This window comes from Myotis lucifugus, unplaced genomic scaffold (assembly GCF_000147115.1).
Source record: "Myotis lucifugus unplaced genomic scaffold, Myoluc2.0 scaffold_53, whole genome shotgun sequence".
Lineage (NCBI taxonomy): Eukaryota > Metazoa > Chordata > Mammalia > Chiroptera > Vespertilionidae > Myotis > Myotis lucifugus.
In genome coordinates, this window is record NW_005871101.1 from 1,221,810 (window position 1) to 1,242,942 (window position 21,133).

General features: G+C 38.8%; 1 protein-coding gene across 1 annotated transcript in view; it reads left to right on the forward strand.

Annotated features, from left to right (window-relative positions):
• The window catches only part of PLD1 (phospholipase D1), a 131,001-nt gene that overhangs the window by 91,438 nt on the left and 18,430 nt on the right, over positions 1–21,133 (forward strand). Inside the window, exons 21-23 of the mRNA XM_023753885.1 lie at positions 593–681; positions 14,602–14,715; positions 17,376–17,425. Of these exons, the coding sequence (XP_023609653.1) occupies positions 593–681; positions 14,602–14,715; positions 17,376–17,425 (253 nt within the window). The remainder of the gene's footprint in view (positions 1–592; positions 682–14,601; positions 14,716–17,375; positions 17,426–21,133) is intronic.

The following is a 21,133-nucleotide window of genomic DNA, read 5'->3' on the forward strand; positions in this document are numbered from 1 at the left end:
ACCACCCCAAGTCAAGTCTCCTTCTGTCACCATTTATCCTTCTTCACCCTCTTCTACCTCCCCCATCCCTTTTCCCCCTGGTAATCACCATATTGTGGTCTGTCTACGAGGTTTTTTGTTGTTGTTGTTTAATTCCTTCACCTTTATCACTCAGCTGCCCCTCTCCCTCCCCTCTGTCAGCTGTCAGTCTGTTCTCTGTATCTAGCCAAGATATAATTTTTAATCATAAGCATTTATACAATGTGTGAATCTGAAAAAAAAATTCGATGTTCGATGTCCCTTTAATTTGTAATGTTCCTGCCACTCTAAAAACATAACCTACAAGGAACGTGCATGATGAAATAATAGTTTAGCCATTCGCTCGACTAAGATGTTACACCTGTTCTTACCTGGGAATGTATAGGATCAGAGTGAGATGAGGTTTATTCTGTGGCCTACTTTCCTCAGGTGATTTCAGGGGTCAGAGCATGTCTGCTATGTGAAATGTGTGGTTTTTTTTTAAATATCAATGTAGAGTATGTTATCCACCACATTTCCATATATATATTAAGATATGAAAGACTTACATGGTTATCCTATTGATTTTCCATAGAACCAGTTCTTTATAAGCTGCGCGGATGACAAGGTTGTGTTCAACAAGATAGGCGACGCCATTGCCCAGAGGATCCTGAGAGCTTACAGGTACAGTGCTTGGCATTCCGGCAGGATGTGACTGCAGATCTTGCATTTACTGCTAAAAGGACTTTTGAAGGCCCATTTTTAAAAAACTGTCTTTTCCTAGCAGGCATGATTTAACTCAGCGAGCAGGAGGTTATTGATGCCTTAAGTCTGAGTCAGTGACCGAGAACTTTTGAGTCCGTTTTTTGAGGGAATGAGAATTCTCCCAGGGCACAGTCATTTTTTCCTGGCCGGTCTCTTTCCCACGCAGATTTGTGATCTGATTTTTTTTTAATAGCAGACAGTGAGCTGTGTTTACTTAAAAACCAAAACAAAATAGTTATAATGTTTTTCCGTGGGTTATATTTAAATTCTTGTTATCATCTGTCTTATTTCTTCGGCTCATGGGATTATTTCTTTAATAACACTTTTATTCAAATATAACTCACATGCCATACAACCTACCCACTTGAAGTCTACAATTCAGTGAATTTTAGGATTTTCACAGAGTTGTGCAACCACCACCTAATCAAATTTAGAATATTTCCATCACCCCAGGAAGAAACCTCATACCTTTGTCATTGCTCACTCCTTTTCCCATGAGCCCCTTGCAACCACTCATCTACTTTCTTTTCTGTAGACATGCCTGGTCTGGACATTTTATATAAATAGAATCATATAATATGCGTTCTTTTGTGACTGACTTCCTTCACTTAGCTTAATATTGTCAAGGTCCTTTATGTTATAGAATGTATCAGTATTTTATATAATTTGATTGTCAGGTAATATTCTGTTATCTGGACATACTACATTTTATTTATCCATTTTCAGTTGGTGGATAATTGGGTTGTTTTCACTTTTTGGTTATATAAATAATGCTGCTATAAACATTCTATACTAGTTTTTATGCAGATATGTTTTCATTACTCTAGGGATAGAACTGCTGGATTATATGGTGACTCTTAAACAAACAATTTGAGGACCTGCCAAGATGTTTTCAAAAGTGACTCTACCCTTTTACATTCCCACATTGTATGAGGGTCCAATTTCTCTACATCATTGCCAATACTGATTATCTGTCTTTTATTATTATTATTATAGCCATTCTTGTAGGTGTGAAATGGTATCTCATTGTGCTTTTGATTTGAATTTCCCTAATGACTTATGATGTTGAGTATTTTTTTCTGTTATTATTAGCCAGTTAAGAGTTATCTTTGGAGAAATGTCAAGTGAGATTCCTTGCCCGTGTTTCAGTGAGGTTGTCTCCTTGTTGAATTATTAAGAGTTCTTTATATATTCTGGATACAAGTATCATATCAGATTTATGATTTGCAAATATTTTCTACCACTCAGTGTGTTTTCTTTTTGCTTTCCTGATAGTATCCTTTGAAACACACACACACAAGATTAATTTTGGTAAAGTCCAATTTATCTATTTTTTTTATTGCTTTGGTATCAGAGCTCCAAAACCAATGCCCAATCCAGGACCATGAGTCTTTACTGCTCTTCTTTTCTAAGAATTTTATAGTTTTAGCTCTAACATTGAGGTCTTTGATCCATTTTGTGTTACTTTTTGTACATGGTGGGAGGTAGAGGTTCAGTTTTATTCTTTTGCATGTGGGTATCCAGTTGTTTCAGCACCATTTGTGGAAAAGCCTATTCTTTCCACCACTGAATTATCTTGGCCCCCAGATCTATTTCTCACTATGGCTGGCTTTAGCTCTGTGTGAAAACAGCAAAACAAACAAACAAAACCATTCCATTTTTTTCACTTCAATTCATTGAACAGTGGAGAATGTTAAATACATACCCATTTGGGGCTTAAAACATTTTTTGACTTCCAGTGGTACTTATTATATTTTTTTCACATAACATATGAAGATTTTTAGACCTAAGAACATTTAGTAACAGTAACTACCAGCATTTTAAGTGGTTAATAACAGTTTATTTATACAGACTCTTATAGAATCTTCACAACTACTTTTGAAAGTAGATTATACAGGTTTTGTTGCTATTATTATTGTTGTTGTTGTCGAACCTGTTTTTAGAATTAATAAATGTGACTTGTCTAGGCTTCTAACAACAATAGGCAAAAAAAGGTTTTGAGCTCAACTCCTACCAATGCTTTCCCCACATCATGTAACTCTAATTCATTGATGGCTAGGATTAAGGACCCCTTTCATAGTTGCCCCAAATTAAGGAAAGAAGGTTGGGCCTTTGTTTTCCCCTCCTCCCATTAACCGGTTATTACATGCGGGCTGACTAGGGGAGAAGGGCATGGCCATGGGTGAAGCATGGCCTATGGTGGACAATTCTTGGAGAAAGATTTCCCTGTGAGTAGTCAGTGTCCAACACAGTGGCTGAGGGAATGGTTGTCTCTATCCCACGGGGAGAGCATCTGCGCAGTGCACCAGCACCATAAAACCTACCCCATCCTGCAGGGTGTACAGTGGGTCCCAGCCTTTACTACACATCAGAATCACCAGAGGACCTTTCCAGAAATATAGAGAGCTGGACTCAACTCTAGGCTGAATGGATTTAACTTCCTGGAGTAGGGCCCAGGCACCTATACTTTATACTAGTAATGTTCAATAGGTAACTCTAGGGCAAAGCCAAGATTGCTTAGTGCTTATCTAGAACAGGGTATATGGTCATAGATATAAATAATGGTCTGTGCTTTTACAGGTGACCTTTGTCCTTTGCTTTCCCACATACTTTTTAAAAGAAAGTCACCATAGGACCTATTTCTGAGATGACTTTTTAAAAAAAAAGTCTTGCATTCTTGCCAGCCCTCCAATTCTATGGGTCAATTTATATCATATTTTCAAAATTACATTATATATCTGTCAACTCTTGCATTTCATGATGCAGGGCTGTCCATTTTATCTAGAAAGCGCATTTGACAAAAAGGAAAAATGATTTTCTCATGAAATTGGAAGGAGTCACATTAAGTTGACAAGTGAGCTCATTGGGCTGAGTAGGGAGTCATGAATTTTGGAGATGTGAGCAGGTCATAAGGAGAGTAGCTGTGCGCCCTCAGTCTCCACTTCACTCATCCCAGTTATTAGTTCCCTAGAGTGCATGGTCTCATAAGTACCTGTAAGATTTCTTCTTAAGTGTTCGGGAGCCTGGAAAAATATTGTTCCTTCATGTATTGCTCTGTCTTTAAAAATCTGGACTACTTCTAAAATCATAGCATTTATGGCTGGAAGGAACCTTAAGCTACTTTCTGATTGAATATTTCCTGGTGAGACTATGGGCTGCTTCTGAAAGGAAAAGGAATCCAAGAGAGCATGGACAGGTAGCTTCTGTTGCAGGTCATGTCACAGGCTTTGAGGTTCACGGAGCGCATTCAAGACTGGCAATTTCCCCTACCCGGGTAGCTCAGCTAGTTAGAGTGTCGTCCCAATATGCCAAGGTTGTAGGTTCGATTCTCGGTCAGGTCACATACAAGAATCAACCAATGAATGCATAAATAAGTGGAACAACAATCAATGTCTCTCTATAAACAAACAAACAAATAAATCTTAAATAAAATAACAAAGACTGGCAATTTCAAGTTTACTTTGTAGACAATAGAAAACAAGCCGATCAAATTTCAAATTAGCTGTGGGTCCTTTACCTCTGATATCTCCAGCCTCACTTTTTTTGACAGTCACATCTCAAAATGGTATGTCTATCACACTTTCAAAGTTTTAGTCGATTTACACACATATTCTGGAAATATATTTTACATTTTATCCTTCTCTGTATCTCCACATTATTGTTCATCTCCTGTGTTAATTGCACCTATAAAAATATTTCCATTTAATAATATCAAATCTGTGAGCTTGTATACTTAGGGAAGGTAGAAGTGAGAAGCTCATCTTGCAGGCTCCCTGCAGTGGGGCCCTCCTTTCCACTGAGGGCCAGGACGGTGCCACCCCACGCTTTCCCTTCCCCCTCTGCTCATTGGCTTCTCTGCTCTCCACTCTTCTGAGACTCAGAGCTTCCTTGCCAAAGTCACGTGCCTAGCAACAGTATAATTTTGGCTGTTGGAAAAAGAATAGAACATAGCGCAAAGCAGATGGAGGGAAATGACAGGCAGCATTTGGCCAGCCTGACCGAGGAACACGGGCTGTCTTCCAGGTCCCTCCCACCCTCGAGAGAAGGAGTCTTTAAATTGCCAACTCCCTCCTTAGGGCTGCGCCTTCGTATTTCTACCGGTGCTGGAATCCAGCCCCACCCCAGTTCCCCGAAGTGTGTTCACTGCTTCCCTCACTTACTCCTGGTTCCTTCTCAACAGCCATAATTCTTTACAGAAACAGGTCTTCACAGAACTTTCATGTTCTGACCCATGACCTAGAGTCTAAGAATATTGTCCATCATGTGCTGAGCTAAGAATAGCTGTGGGAATCTGCAGAAAGCGAAAAGGTCTGCTCTAATGCGAACTAGTAAAACTGTCTCAGAGTTGAGACCAGCTCCCAACCCACTTGCAGCCTGTCTTTGACAACTCAAATCCGACCAGAGATCAGGGAGAAGAAATTGATAAGTTTATGCCCTGTTTGAATAAGCCAAAAGATGGAATAGAACCAACGGATACAGGTAGGGAACATTTTAAAACAGTGGGTGCCGTAAGTGAATGCTTTATGAGGATGAAGCCATCTTGTTTATGGAAACTGGTAAAAAGTCAGAAAGTAAGAGAGCGAGTGCATTTTGCACAAAGTTGACACATGCAATGAAAAGGGGAAGTTGATTTAATACCTCTGTACATTAATATTAAGCCGCATTGAAAAATACAACATTAAAGTAGATTGAAAAATACACAATTTTGAAAACTTCTCCAACTCTCCGTGCTTCCTGTAACTATAGACAGTGCCTGATAGTGATTGCACTTTGCCCAGGAGTGGGTGGTGTGGGGAACATTCCTCTGGGAATCTGAAATTGGGAACAGGTATCGAGAGACCTGGGTTCTTTCCAACTCTGTTACCTATAGGTATGTGACCTTTTGAGTGTATCAATTTGCCTTTCTGATACTGCTTTTTAATCACACACACAAAAAATCTGTTCTACCTAGCTCATATGAATGGATGCCAAAAAAAATAACTTAAAACCATCAATTGTCAGTTCATATAAGAAATTTATTTTGTGATTTCTAGGAAATTCATCATCTGGAAAATGCTAGCTCACTGTCAATTTGAGCAAGGGAAAAGAAGCACAATACTCAAATGAACTGCTTCAGATTAATATTTATGTTAGAAACAGAAATGTTTTCATTAAATAGATGTTCAATGTGCCTTATTTTAAATTATGAGATGGCTACAGCTGGATTAGTAAAACTTACCTGATTTCCTACTGCTGGCGTTCCTTCATCCTGAGACAAGTAGAGGCACATTATTGAAACACTGGCTAGAGGTGTCCTGCTAGAAATCTATCACTGGCTTCTTCTGGGAATCAGTTTTGGATCCCCCATTATTGATTTCATAACACCCTCCCCCAAAATATAAAATGAAGTGAAAGGTATTCTGGAACATGATATGAGTTCAGTTTTGCTTTAATTTTAGACACTATTTACTTTATTCTTGTTGGAAGGGGTATAAGCTTGCTAATTGAAATCACTGGTTGTTAAATGAATAATAATGCTATTTTGAGTTGTTCCACATCCAAGGTGCTGTATACATACTACTTCATTCAGTTCTCACATTGACCTTATGAAGTGGATGCATAATTATTTCCATTCTACAGATGAGGCAGCTGAGGCCAAATGAGATTAGGTAACTTGCAAAATCATACAGCTGTTGATGAGGGGAACTGAGAATGCGGCCACATCCTTAGGACTTCACCATGTGCTCTTCACCACTAACCTACATAGCTCCCCTTATTTCGGGGAAGTGGAGAAGTGATCATGTTAAGCCTTCCGGAAGTCTATGAAAGATACTGTATTCTAAAATAATACAATCAGATGGATATTTTATTTTTTAAAGTAGTTGCTTGACAGATAAAAATTTGTTAGGCTTAAAGGAAAATCTACATATTCTAATTACCATATCCTATGATTTGTATACCAAATAGGACCATTGGGTATGTTTCAAAACCACTGTCTAAGAGAAATTTAAACTACAGTTATAATAAAAAGAATTTTAAAAAGCACATTCAAATTAAGTATGCCATTTGCTGGTTTCACATTTTTTTTTCTTGTGGGATAATTTCTAAGCTCTATAAAATTTCTGGAGAAGAGGTTACATTGGGGCAGAGATGACAACATCTCGTGGCAGAACTTCTGGTTTAGATCATTTAATTGCCTTTGCTTGATTTCTAAAATATATAAATGGTCATCTCAGCAGATAGGTGTAAAGATTAGCAGTAGGAAGAGAAGAGCCTAATAATCATTTAGAGTCTGAGCATGTGCCCTTACACAGAGAGGAAGGAAGAGAGAGACTAAAAAAAAGAGAGAGAATGAAACCATCTGGGCCATGGTGAGAGCAGCTGAATAAAGGGTTTTGTAGAATCTTATTTGGGGGCCACTGAGGGACATGCCTGCCAAAGACTATCACATCCAGAGTGAAACCTACATGTTAAGCTAATCCTGAACACGCCTACATTTAAAAGCTTTTCAAAAGGCAACCAATGAAAAAAATTATGTGTGTGCACTACAAGATATAGTACCTCATAAAGTATAAGGTCACACATAAAATATTCAAAGACAGTGCTGAATAGGGCCAGCATTTCTAGCTAACTAGAAAAGATTTTAGCCAACTCCCTCATTTACAGATGAGAAAACTGAAACCCAGGAAGATCTACTGCATTTTAAAAGATTTGCCAAACAACATAAAATGGGCTACGTCCCAAACCACTGAGAAACGACAGATCCAATTCTCACATAACTGATACCACTGCAGTAGAATGCTCTCTCCACACAAGACATGAAGGCCCAACCACAATTCTTCTTATTTCTGGAAGCATTCACTGCTGCAGAATCTACAGCAATGATAGGATTTATAACCAGCTCTTGAAGTTTGCGGCAAAGAAACATGATCTGCAAATCTCAAATTCTCAACAAATAAAGCGTCTCGTCACTGGAGAAGCACAGTGACCTCCTTTGGGACCATCTTACAGACCCGCAGACCCCGCTCCTCCTGGCTGCCCTCCATGCTGAGGACAGACCCAGGGGTGCAGGAGGAGGGGTTCACAGAGAGAAGAATGAGGATGGAAATAAGTAGAGGAAAGCCACTGCTTTGAATTAGTCCTCCCCTTGTACAGATGGCATTACAGCAATCAAAGTAGAGGAAAGCCACTGCTTTGAAACATCCCACATTCTCATCACCCTATAAAATTTTATTTTCCCATTTCCTTTTTTGTTCATACTAATATATATCCTATCTAATAATTGACAAACATGGTAATTGACCGTACCTTTGCTACGCCTCCCATTGGCTAATCAGCAAGATATGCAAATTAACCACCAACAAAGATGGCGGTTAATTTGCATACATAGGCACTAAGTGGCAGAGTGAAGACTGAAGGCGGCTCTGGCCAGAGCAGTGCAGGCTTGAAGGCGGCTCAAGCTGGAGCAGTGAAGACTGAAGGCGGCTCCAGCCAGAGCGAAGGTCTGGGTCCCGGGTGCCAGAGGAAAACCGGTGCTGGCAGCCAGGGGGAGGGAAGGCCTATTGCATGAATCTTTTAAGATATATATATATATATATATATATATATATCTTTTCTGTTGAATTGTAACTTATTTCCTTTTCCTGTAACTCACCTGAGTTTGTGTCTCAAGTCCATTTCCACACAATAGAAGGAAATGTAGGTTAGTCACTTCCTTGTAAGTGTGGACAGATTCAGTGATTTTTGTCATTTCGGCTCTGTATTCAGTCAGCCAGGGTGCTGCACACCTCATCCTTGGTATAGATGCTGAGGGGACCTGGATCTTTGCAGAGGGGCTTCCAGCTCTGGGCATTGATCTGTCTCGGGCTTGTTCTGGCTTCAGCTTACTGTGGCATGGGAGCCTCGGCCTTCTCCTGCCATCCCTGCCTTTCGGGCACTTCTCCTCTATTGCTGTCACATCACACGGGCTGGTGGATGTTTCTCTCAGTTCCTCTGGAAGCAAGGCTCAAATCCTCAGGGCTCCCATATCCTCATGTAACCCTAACCCTAACCCTAACCTCCTGTTCTTCCTGGAATTCTGCTTGAAGGAGGACAGAGTTCCTGAATTCCTGAACTGATTCTTATTTTTATTTCTTTATACTCCTGTCTCAGCTCAAAGAATATCTAGTTCCCAAATCTAAGAAAGCTGACATCTTTGTGCCCTGGTTTGTTTTGAAAGAGCCATGCCTGCTTCTATCTTCAGTCACTGAGTGAAGGAAGTTAACACATTTAAGGGAAAAAATTATTTAACATTTCATAAAAATCAGCCTGTCACATCTGTAACTGTTATGTAATTGTAACTTTGCACTGGGGCCATTTTAACACAGTACCAGAAGTATTTTGCTTTTAGGTCATCAAGTGATCATTTTTAGTGACTGCAAAAATGCGTGGCTACAGCATAATTTTGTTAACCATCCCTCTATTATTGGACATTTATCTCCAATTTTTAGCTATTTGACATAGCACTGCCATACAAGTTCGTGAGTTTTGAAAGAAAAACTTATTTTAACAAAAAGCCTGAGAATGCAATTTTATAAAATTGTTCTGAACTAAAGTGAATAGAGCGATTGCTTGCATGATGGCTGGGTGCCCACGAGCTCTTATCTGGCTTTTAGGATCATAAATAATTCTGCACATTAGGAGCTCCGGTCCTTGCCCTCCGCTGATTGCTATCATCTGCACCACCCCGACGTCCCAGGGTGCAGTGTTTCAGGAGAAATGAGAATCCTCAGCAGCCGGGAACTGATGTTTTCTGTGGATGGGATCAAGGAAGGAGATTGGACAGATTCTTGAATAGAACTTTCTCTTCATTGGCTTAAACCTAACCACGATTTTACAGTTTGAAATCCTAGAGTTCTTTTTTCCCTACAGTAGTAAACATCTAAGTCATTTCTGCTAATTTGCTTAACACAGTTTAAAAATTTTATCATTTGGGAAATTCAAGAACTACTCCATTGTAAAAAAACAAAAAAGAAAGAAAGGAAAGGAGCTAATAAAGTCCCAAGAACAAGACAAGTTGAGTATTCTGATTCTTACAAAGTAAATTTGTAAGAATTTTTTATCTAAAGATATTTAGATAAAAAATATTTTTATAGGACACTTCTCAATAGCTTACATATGAGGTCTCCATTTTGATGTCATGTTTGTTTTTATAAAACATGAGGATAAAAGGGAACCATCTCTTACAAATAGAGTCACAAACTCTTGATGTTCAGGACCAGCAATACCACTTCTGAAACTTTCCCCACAAATGTGAAAAAATAATTTTGTGGGTCAGCGTACATAGCAAAATATGTAGTTATTTTGAAATAACAACAACAAAAATTAGAAACAATTTAAATGTCCACCAATAGAGAACTAGTTTAATATTATGGTTTGGATATATGGTGACATACTATGTCACTGCTGTTAAAATATGGGCAACTCTCTATGTACAGAATTTCCAGGATACACTGATAAATGATACAAATAACACTCAGTAAAGTGTGTATAGTATTTTCATATTTGTGTATAAGAAAAGAGTACATGTATATACTTATAAATTCATAGACTATTTCTGAGAAACATGGAAGATAATAGGCATTGCTTTAAGGGAGAGGAAATGGACCCAGGAACAAAGGAGAATTTGCGGGAGGGGGTTAAATTATATTTTCAAATTATAAGTTATATTTTTAAATCATATTTATTGGTATGGCATTGTTGTACAATTCTATGATACATTATCTGTATACTGTATTGTGTTCCCACCACCCAGAGTCAAATCTTCGTCCATCACCATATATTTGATTCCCTTTACCTTTTATTAACCTCCCCTTCCTCTGGTAACGACATACTGTTGTCTGTGTCTATGAGTTTTTATTTGTTTGTTTATCTTGTTTGTTCATTTGTTGTTTTCAGTTTTATATCCCACATATAAATGAAATATGATTCTTGACATTTTCTGTCTGACATTTCCCTTGGCATGAAAATCTCAAGACACATCCACGTTATCGCAAATGGCAGTATTTCATCTTTCCTTATGGCTGAGTAGTATTCCATTGTATATATGTACCACATCTTCTTTATCCAATCTTCTATCAAAGGACACTTTAGGATAACTGTATGACCCAGCAATGCCATTCCTGGATGTATACTCAAAATGACTAAAAACAGGGACTCAGATACTGTACGCAAACATTCATTGCAGCCTTATTCACAATATCCAAAAGGTGGAAACAACCCAAGTGCCTATAAACAGATGACTGGATAAACAAAATGTGGTTTATACATACAATGGAATATTATTCAGCCATAAGAGGGAAGGAAATTTTAACACATGCTACAACATCGATGAAACTTGAGGACATTATGCTAAGTGAAATAAGTCAGACACAAAAGGACAAATGTTGTATGATTCCACTTAGATGAAATACCTAGAATAGTCAAATCCATAGAGAGAGAAAGGTTACCAGGAGTTGCAGAGAGGGGAAGTAGTGGAGTTATTGCTTAATTATCATAGATTTTCTTTTTGGGGTCATGAAAGTTTTGGAAATAGATATTTTTCAACAATGGTCATTGGTACTAATTCAACACTAACAGGAATCTCCAATTTGGGGTGCAGTGGAGAAGGAAACTCTATTCAGTGCAAAACAGCTCAACTGTGACACAGCACAGCTGTGAAAACACCAAGGTTATAGAACAGCTCAGTTGTGACGCACGGCTATGAGGTGGCCTTGGGGCCAGGCGGCTTTAGGGCCAGGCCTTCTCCAGCCGCACAGCTCTGCTCTGCTCTTTGCACATCTGCTTTGCACTGCACTGTGCTTTGTCTGCTCTGTGTTACACCAGTCTCCTCTGCTTTCCTCTGCCAGGGCATCTTCAGTGTTTCAGCTCAGCCGGGAAATGCAGTCTTCAGTCTTTGGAAAGGGAAAGTGAGGTCTTGAAGTCAGAGAGGAGCTCTCGGCTTATATGGACAGAAGTCCTGCCTCTGGTACCTGATTGGCCAGTCCTCATGCAAATAAGGACTCTAAATCCTTGTTTGCATGAGGACAGTTTGATTGGTCCAAAGCCACTGTCCTGATTGGCCAGAATAGAGCTGCTCTGGTTGGTCAGAGCTGTGCGTCTCTGACTGGATAGGGAAAGCCTCAGTCCTATTGTTTGATATAGCATTTCAGTAAATTCTTTATAAGGGCTGGCTCAGAGGGCAGAAAACAGTGCAGGCAGGCAGTCTAGCGCAGGCTTCTCCCTGAAGTGCAGTTTCCGTGAAAGGCCTCCGTGCAGAAGTGGCTGCTAGGGTTTGTATTGTTTCAGTTTGAGCCAAGCTAGCCACCAGGAGCCCTTCTTAGTAGGTGTCTTCCTTCTTAGGGTTCACAGTATCGTGATGGTTGCACAACATATGAATGTAATTCATACCACTGAATGGTACACTTAAAAATGGTTAAGATGGCAAATTTATATATATATATACAAAATTAAAGTAAAATGTAATGTAATTTAAAGAAAAATGACCTGTTCAGCTTAACCTTTATTCCCCAGAAACATTCTTACAGCCTGACCTCATCTTTCCAAAGAAAATAGTGCCAAGTGCATACCGTGTGCCAGGATCTTCCACTGGACACTGCCAGAAATCCTATATAATAAAAGCCTAATATGCTAAGTGTCTGGTCATCTGGTTGTCCGGTCAACCAATCAAAGCATAATATGCTAATGACATGCTAAGGCCGCTCAACTGCTCGCTATAATGTGCACTGCCCACCAGGGGGTAGATGCTCTGACTGGAAGGTTAGCTTGCTGCTGGAGTCCAGCCGATCGGGACTGAGTGAGATGGGCTGGACACGCCCTGGAGCCCTCCCGAAGTCCCTCCCCAGCTGGCCAACCTGCCACATCCCTCCTGGCCCTGATCATGCATCGGTGGGGTCCCTCGGCCTGGCCTGTGCCCTCTCGCAATCTGGGACCCCTCAGTGGATGTCGGAGAGCCAGTTTCAGCCTGATCCCGCAGGCCAGGCCGAGGGACCCCACTGGTGCACAAATTCGTGCACTGAGCCTCTAGTAGAAAGATATGGGGACATACGTCCTGTATTTCAAAAGAGCTTATCACATGGCCTAGGCAGCAGACATTTGTGTCACTATTTTGTAAGGCCAGAGGGGTGAGTAGACGTTCTGGCTTTGTGCCATGGGAGCACAGAGGTGGGAGCAAACCCATTTTGATTGGAAGATTCAGGATGGCTTGACCAAGGAAGGAGCCTTTCAGCTGCCCTGGAAGAAGTGGCATTCTGAGAGCTGGAGAAGGGAATTCCAAACTGAGGGAGCAGATGAGCCAGCCCTCCTTAGTAGGGAGGTGCACCCCTGAGCAAAGGGACGGTGGGTCTGGGCAGATCAGACCGAAGCTGATTCTGAATTTAATTGGTTTGGACTTTTCAATACTGTCTCTGGGGAAATAGCTTATGTATTCTTTCTGTTCTTTTCCACTACCCTATTCACCATTTAGGGATGCGAGCCTCTTACCCTTATCAGAGAGAGAACTTGAACAGTTTAACATTTTGTTAATGGTTTATTTTCCACCTCAAACAATGTTTGCCATCTAGTGATTAGTCCATGCCATTACAACAACCATTCCAAATTCCTGGTTTCTCAGCACCAGTTAAGCCTTCAGACTCCTATTGGCTATCACTTCTATCTGAACTTCACTTACCACATGTCCTGCCACATACATTGACATTTAGAGACATCAGTAATGAAATCTGACCCCTCAAGAGAAGTGATAATATTCACATGAAAGAAAATGCAGTTGTTTAGGAGAAATGAATGTTAGAAATTATTATGAAAAGTTGAAGTAGGATCTGATTTGAAAGTTAGGCAGTAGCAGCACCTTTGTGTGACTATAGACACTGAGATACGCGGCTGAAACTTCAACCACAATGGGTTCCACAGTCATTCCCGGGCTTTCTCTTCACGTGTCTCTTCCAAATGGAGACAAAGACTTTTAACAACTTTGCCTCCAAATGGGGGATTCCTGTTTGAACATACTTCTCCAATTTGCTGACTTTCTGACTGTAGATCAAAGTAAGGAGCTGCACATTCTTCTATTTGTGACATCACTGAGTAGCTAAGACTACCCAACAGCATTTCTTTTAAAGGCTGTCGTTAATCAGTTGGGAGAATGGGCCAAAAAAAATACTGTGTTATATATGCAGGGGATTTAAAGTCATCAATCACCCAGAATTCTTGAAGGACCCAGGGAAACATTTAGCCTCTAAACCAGAGCTTTCAGAGCTGAGTTAGTTTCTAAACAATGATGACTTCTGCATCGTTGGAAATTAGTCTAGTAGATCCAGTATGTCTTTTTGCTCTAGAGATCTAAGCTATGGGAAATCATTTACTCAACAGCTATTAACTGAATGCCTATTTGCCAGTCTCTGAGCTAGGATATAACTATAGATATAACATGTTACACACAAAATTATTATGAAAGTCTTTTTGAAAATTTTGTTATAGCCTCTCTCCGCCTCTCTCCCCGCCCCCCCCCCACCCCCGCCCCTTCCATGGGATCCAAGCAAGGCTTTCTTGCAGTGAATTTTGAACTCGGAGGATTATGCTGTGGGTACAATTCCCACTTTACTGCCAAGGTCACTTATTTTTCAGTTTGTTATGAACTGTTAGCCTGGAAAATAGCTTCTGGCCTCCAATCCAAAAGCAGCCCTGAAGCCCTGAGATGGGATAGAATGCACTGTAGGAAGCCATCGGCTCAGTCTCTAAAACCATGTGAGAGGCTTGGCTGGCATTTTAAACTGTTACTGTATGTATCTTGTTGTTGTTGTTGAATCTGTCTGCCTCTGATTTTTGCAGGGAAGGCCGGAGATACCGGGTGTATGTGGTGATACCGCTTCTGCCAGGGTTTGAAGGAGACATTAAAACGGGCGGAGGAAATGCTCTCCAGGCGATAATGCACTTCAACTTCAGGTGCCAGAATCCTAGTGTGGTCTGTTTTCAGCTTTCAATCAGCCATGCCCATAAGCTGGTGAAAGGAATGGAAATGTTTGTCCACATCTACTCAGTGGGGTGTTGAACAAATGAACACTTTTCTTTTTTTACTCTGAATCTTGGCCTGTTTACTAGTTGGTAAAATTCAAGTAGAACCTAAAATCATAAAGGGTAGGCCTACGACACATGGCAAGTATAAAAAAACTAAAATATTAGTCTCGTTTATATTTGTTGCCTAGTATATATGTACATATAATATTTATAATATATATAAAATATATAGTATACATATTGTAAATATAAAATAATGTGTAATAATTATTACATATAAATATAATGTAAAATATAAAATATATGGAGTTATTGTCTCCATTTATAATATCCATATTTATATATACTAAAGAACTAAAATATTAGTCTCCTTTATATTCACAAATATTTTATATGTATATATATTTATGTATAATAAATATACATATAGAGACAAGGACTTTATATATTATATAAAATGTATGTATAAAAATATATATACCTATTGATTTTTAAATTATTGTTAAAGCTACCAAATTAGTTATTGAATTTTCTATATTCTTTGCAGTTATATAGAAAAAATGCTTAAAATGCTATGATTTGTGCAAGTTTGTTTATGATTTTCTAGGTAGTAAATCCTTCAACAAGGTTGTAATAATAGTCTCTACTAGACGCATGAAGGTTCTTTCCTAGCTCCTGAAATTTTAATTCTTTTTCTCTACCACTTCTTAGCTAAAATTATAGGGAAAGTGGTTAAGTTCTATTCTAAAAAGCAGTGAATAGGCACTGCTCAAAAAGACACTTGAGCCCTGGCTGGTTTGGCTCAGTGGATGGAGTGTTGGCCTGCGGACTGAAGGGTCCTGGGTTCGATTCCGGTCGAGGGCGCATGCCTGGGTTGCAGACTCAATCACCAGTGGGAGGCGTGCAGGAGGCAGCCAATCCATGATTCTCTCTCATCATTGATGTTTCTATCTCACTCTCCCTCTCCCTTTCTCTCTGAAACCAATATATATATATATATTTTTTTTTTTTTTTAAATGCACTTGAGGCTTCAGCCTTGGCCAGTGGAGCATCATGAAGAGGGTTGAGGGGGACTAGCTGGTGGACAGGTGGGGAGAGGAGGTTTCTCTCTGGGTCACGTAGCTGGGAAAGAGAATAGGACTGAAGAGGCAGGTGGACAGCCTGGGCATGGCTCCAGTTCCCAGCTATAAGCTCTCTAACCTGAGATACAAAAGAATCCTAATCAAGATCCCACTTTTAATAACACAAAGCAAAGAACAGAATCTGGGTATTTTTTTTTTAATATCCCTTGTTTTCCAAAGCGCCTGTAGTCGGCCACTTTTATAATCAAACCTTTTTTAGAGGACAAAGGAGACCTCACAGAACCCCCAGTATATGGAGCAAAAAAGGGTTTGGAGCCTTCGTCAAATTAGGGGTAGGGGCTTAGATGCCTTGCTACTGGTTCCCCCTTCCTAGTGGAACCCCCTGTAGGATCTGAGGGTCTTTTGTGCACAGTTTGAGTGCCCATTGTGGTGGAAATATATATATATATATTTAATCTTCTTATTTTATTCAGACTTTTCAAGCTTCCGTCTGTCTGCTGGGGTTTCAAGTAAAGATTTTTTTTGGTTTGTCTCTTCTTGAGGAATTTTGCCTGGTCACAGTATGAGAGAACTTTAACTGCGGTTTGGTCTATACACTCAGATTGAAGATTTGCCCATTTCTACTATTATCTGATTTATAACATGACAAACAAAGCTTTTCAAGTATTTAAGGCCCTGACATAATGTTTAATCAGCTATTAACCACCCTATTTGCCATTCTAATGTTATTTTTGGAATATTGTCAATTGTAATTATTTTTTGTGATTATTTTCTTGAGTTTGAACCAGCTGAATAAAATAACATGCTTGGCTTTTGTTCAGCAACTAAAACTATAACCTTTTATTATGCAAAACATCTCTATTTGCTGGCATAATCTTTAATAATATCAGCATTTCCCAGGCATAACTGTATTTTTAATTACTTTCATAAAGCAAGCAGATGGAGCATAGGATTTTTTGTTTTGTCAGTCTTTACAATTCATAGACTGTTATCAGAGTCTTAAGAAGCAAAATCATTAATAGTCAGTTATTTGAGACTATATTTTTCACTTTTAAGGGGTTTGCCAACTTTACAGAGAGCACAAGTATAATAGTTTTTTTAATTATAAAATTATTCTGCTAAAATTTTGCCCTTTTTACCTCTGAAAGCAATGTGATTGTGTAAGTATTCTTATCTATTGAGGCATTCTAAATTTATCTTCACTGTCAACAAATTTTCTAAAAAGGAAAATTCATTCATAATCCATCTTTTAAAAATAACATCTTTCTGAAATAAATTTTTAAATTTTTCCTTTTACCCACCTCAAAACAACTACCTTGTTCCATCAGTAGCATTACAAAAGTGGTAGTTATTGTTTTCATGTTTTAGATTTTTTTAAAAATCTATGTAGCATCTTTTCTCAAAAGCACTTGTTCTGTTTTTACCTGGATTAGGACTAAATCCTGCAAATTGGGATTCGTTCCTTTGCAACCTCCATAATGATTTCCTTTCTTTACATATTTTTAGGACCATGTGCAGAGGAGAAAATTCTATCCTTGGACAGTTAAAAGTAGAGCGTAAGTAACTGCTTTTCTTTTCCTCCATGGCTGTTTTGGCAATGTACCAATAATCATTAATATTTTCATAGTGTGATTGTAAAACTCTATTTACAAAAGGTATCCCATGCAATACTTAACAGATATCAATTTATTCTCATTAAATTGTCCAAACCAATGACTTGAGATGCATAAGTAATAAAGGTGAGAATATTTTGTAATGTATTTTATTATTCATATTTATTTGTAATAACTGTTTTGATAATAAGTGGGATTTGTAAAGCACTTCACAAGATCTTGCATATATCTTCTCCTATGATCCTTCACCCCAGTCCTAGGTAGTAAGCAGGACAGATGTCATCCCTGCATTAAAGATGAGGATATAAATGCTACAAGGTTAACAGGTATTCATGTGGCCTCCTATAAATGTAGAAATTCCAGGGTCTAAATTTTTGAGAACATTATACTGGAGGTAAATAAGAAAAAAACACAGTAATACCTTTCACTTATTTTAATCCTTCATATTTTCAAAGGCACTTTCTCAGATACCTTCTTAAATAATCCTTCTAAGTAGTTCTTAACTACAATATATTGTAACCAAGGGTTTACTCGTCTATATCTCTGTGAACTGACTCTAACTTCAGCACATAATAGGTGCTCAATATTGTTATATGCCCTATACAATAGACAGTTTCAAAAGTTTCAACAAGAAATAAACTGGAGTCCGAACTCAAATGGTCTGACCTTCAGTTCAGATTGGGTCTAGATTGTGAAAAGTTGAAGGTTCACATTAAAAAGACTAGATTTTATCCAGAAGGAGATAAAATGAGGTTGATGGAAGCCTCTGATTCCTGGAGTGAACTCACCTAAGTGGTGTTTTTATGAAGATTCACTTACTCTTGGTAAGCAAAGTAGAGAGAGACATGGCAGGTGAGAGATAATGACACATTGGCAATGGATAGAAGGTTATGTATGAATAAGACTGTGAAGGAAGACTTGAGGGGATATAGGAGCAGAGAGTAAGGGAAGTATCAGATAATCTAAGAGCTTCAATCCAACTGACCAGGAGAATGGAGCTGCCACAGGGAGGTCCGAAAAAGACAGGAGGGGCCATCACAATAATGTGATGCCAAGTGGCATGACTTTCAGATATGCTAATAAACTCAAATTTTTGAAGATTGTATGTACTAGATAATGTATCAGAATGTGGGGAGAAAATATTAGTCCTTTCATGTATGTATATTTTTCTCTTAAAGAATTAGGACATCACTAGGAATGGCATAGTAAGGATTTCCAAAAACTCACTCCTGCATAAAAATAACAAAAACACTACAAAAAATAGTTAAAGTCATCTTTTTCAGATCTCCGGAAATTAACCAAAGGCATGTGACAATCTGAAGAGTGTTTATTCCAGAAAGATAGCAGAATCTTAATAAATGCAGCAAGATTTGTGGCATTTTTATTTTCCATGTACCCATGCCCCTCTCCTCATTTCCACACTGGCCATGAAAGCCAACTTATCACTATGAAACCTAGCAGCCTAGCTACCACTGGAAGGAGCCGAATGGTTTTGAAGCTCCTGAATTCTGACAATTCTGAGAATTGTCATAATTTGACCTGTCTGACAGTTTGAAAGTCATTAAAACAACTAGTTTAACTATGTTTAAAGAACTAAAGGAAATGATATGTAAAAAACTAAAGGAAGTATAAAAGCAAAATCTTCTCAATTAGAGACTATGGAAAAGGAGAATTTTTAAATTAAAATGTTTCCATAAAAGTCTTTTTATAGAAAAAGAAATAATGACATACAGGGTGGAGCAAAAGTAATAATACAAGACTAAACTCTGCATTTCATGTGCTCACAACTATAAACCTACTTTTTCCCATCCCTGTATAAATTTTGAAGTTGAAAAGTATAATAACCAAAATAAAATGCACATTAGAGGGGCTCAGTAGTAGATCAGAGCAAGCAGAAGAATCAACAAACTTGATGATAGGTTCATTGAGAGTATTCAGTCTGATGGGACAGAAAAGAAAAATAATGGAAAAAAATGTATAGAGCCTTAGGGCCTGTAAAACATCACAAAGCACACGAGCATAATGGGAGTCCCAGAAGGAGAAGAAAGAGAAAAAAGTGCAGTTAGAATATTTAAAGAAATAACAACTAAAACTTCCCCTAAAACATGAATCTACACATCCAAGAAGCTCAACAAAATCTAAGTAAGATGACTTTAAAGAGATCTACACCAAAACAATCATAATCAAAATAGTGAAAGACAAAGATAAAAAGAGAATCTTGAAAGCAGCAAAGGTGAAGCAAATAATCAGTAAGATTAATAACCAATTTCTGATCAGAAACCATTCTGTCATTTTTTTATAATGTCCTTTATAACAAAAAATGTTTATTTTTGATGAAATTTATCTATTTTTATGGTTTTTGTTTTTGGTGTACAATCCAAGCAACCATTGCTGAGTCCATTAAGGAAGAAAATGTTTGTAAATCATATATCTAGTAAGGAATTGGTATCCTGAATATATAAAGAACATTTAGAAGTCAACAATAAAAAGAATAATTCAAATTTAAAATGGGCTAAGGATCTAAGTAGACATTTCTCCAAAGAAGATATACGAATGGTCAATAATCACATGAAAAGATGCTCAACATCATTATTCATTAGGGAAATTCAAATAAAAACCACAAGATATAACTTCATACCCACCAGAATGGCTATAATTTAAAAAATAAAAAAGTCATTGAAAGAATATGGAGATATTAGAATCCTCATATGGTACATTACTGTTGGGAATTCAAAACTGTTCAAGCTCTTTGGGAAGTAGTTTGATAATTCTTCAAAAATTAAAAAGAGAGTTACGATATAATCCAGCAATTCTGCCCCATAGTACATACCCTAGAGAGTGGAAAACATATGTCCACACAAAACTTGTATTTGAATGTTTATAGCATCATTATTTAAAATAGCCCAAAAGTGGAAGCAACACAATATCCATTAGTTGATGAATGTAGAAAGAAAATGTGTTTATCCATACAATGGAATATTATCTACACTAATAAAAGAGAAACATGGTAATTAGCGTACGACCGCTACCCTTTCCATTGGCTAATCAGCATATCCTTATGCAAATTAACTGTCAGGCAAGATGGCGGCCGGCAGCCATGCACTGAAGCGAACAGGGAGGCTTGCTTGCTCCAGTGATGGTGAACTCCAACGTTCCCCGCCTGACTTGCCGGCCTCTCAGCTGCAACTCTAAGCAACTATGTTGCAAATATAGAAGCTAAACAAAACCCTAGAAACTTGCTTTCAGTCAGCCGGGCTTCAGCCAGCCGGACCGCAACATTGTATCAAATACAGAAGGTAAAGGCCTCAGAGCTAAAGGTGAGGCCTCAGAGCTAAAGCTGGCCCAGAATAGAAAAAAGAAAAAAAGGAGCGGTTGGGAGCTTCAGTCACCCGCCAGCCTGAAAACGGCCCTCAGCCCCTCAGCCAGACTGGCCAGGCACCCCAGTGGGGACCCCCACCCTGATCCAGGACATTCTTCAGGGAAAACCAGCCAGCCCCCACCCGTGCACCAGGCCTCTATTCTATATAGTAAAAGGGTAATATGCCTCCCGGCACCGGGATCAGCGGAGTAGCGAGGCCTCCCAGCACCGGGATCAGCGTGAAAGGGGGCAGCGCCCAAACCCCCTGATCAGCCCTGCTCTGTGCCTGATAG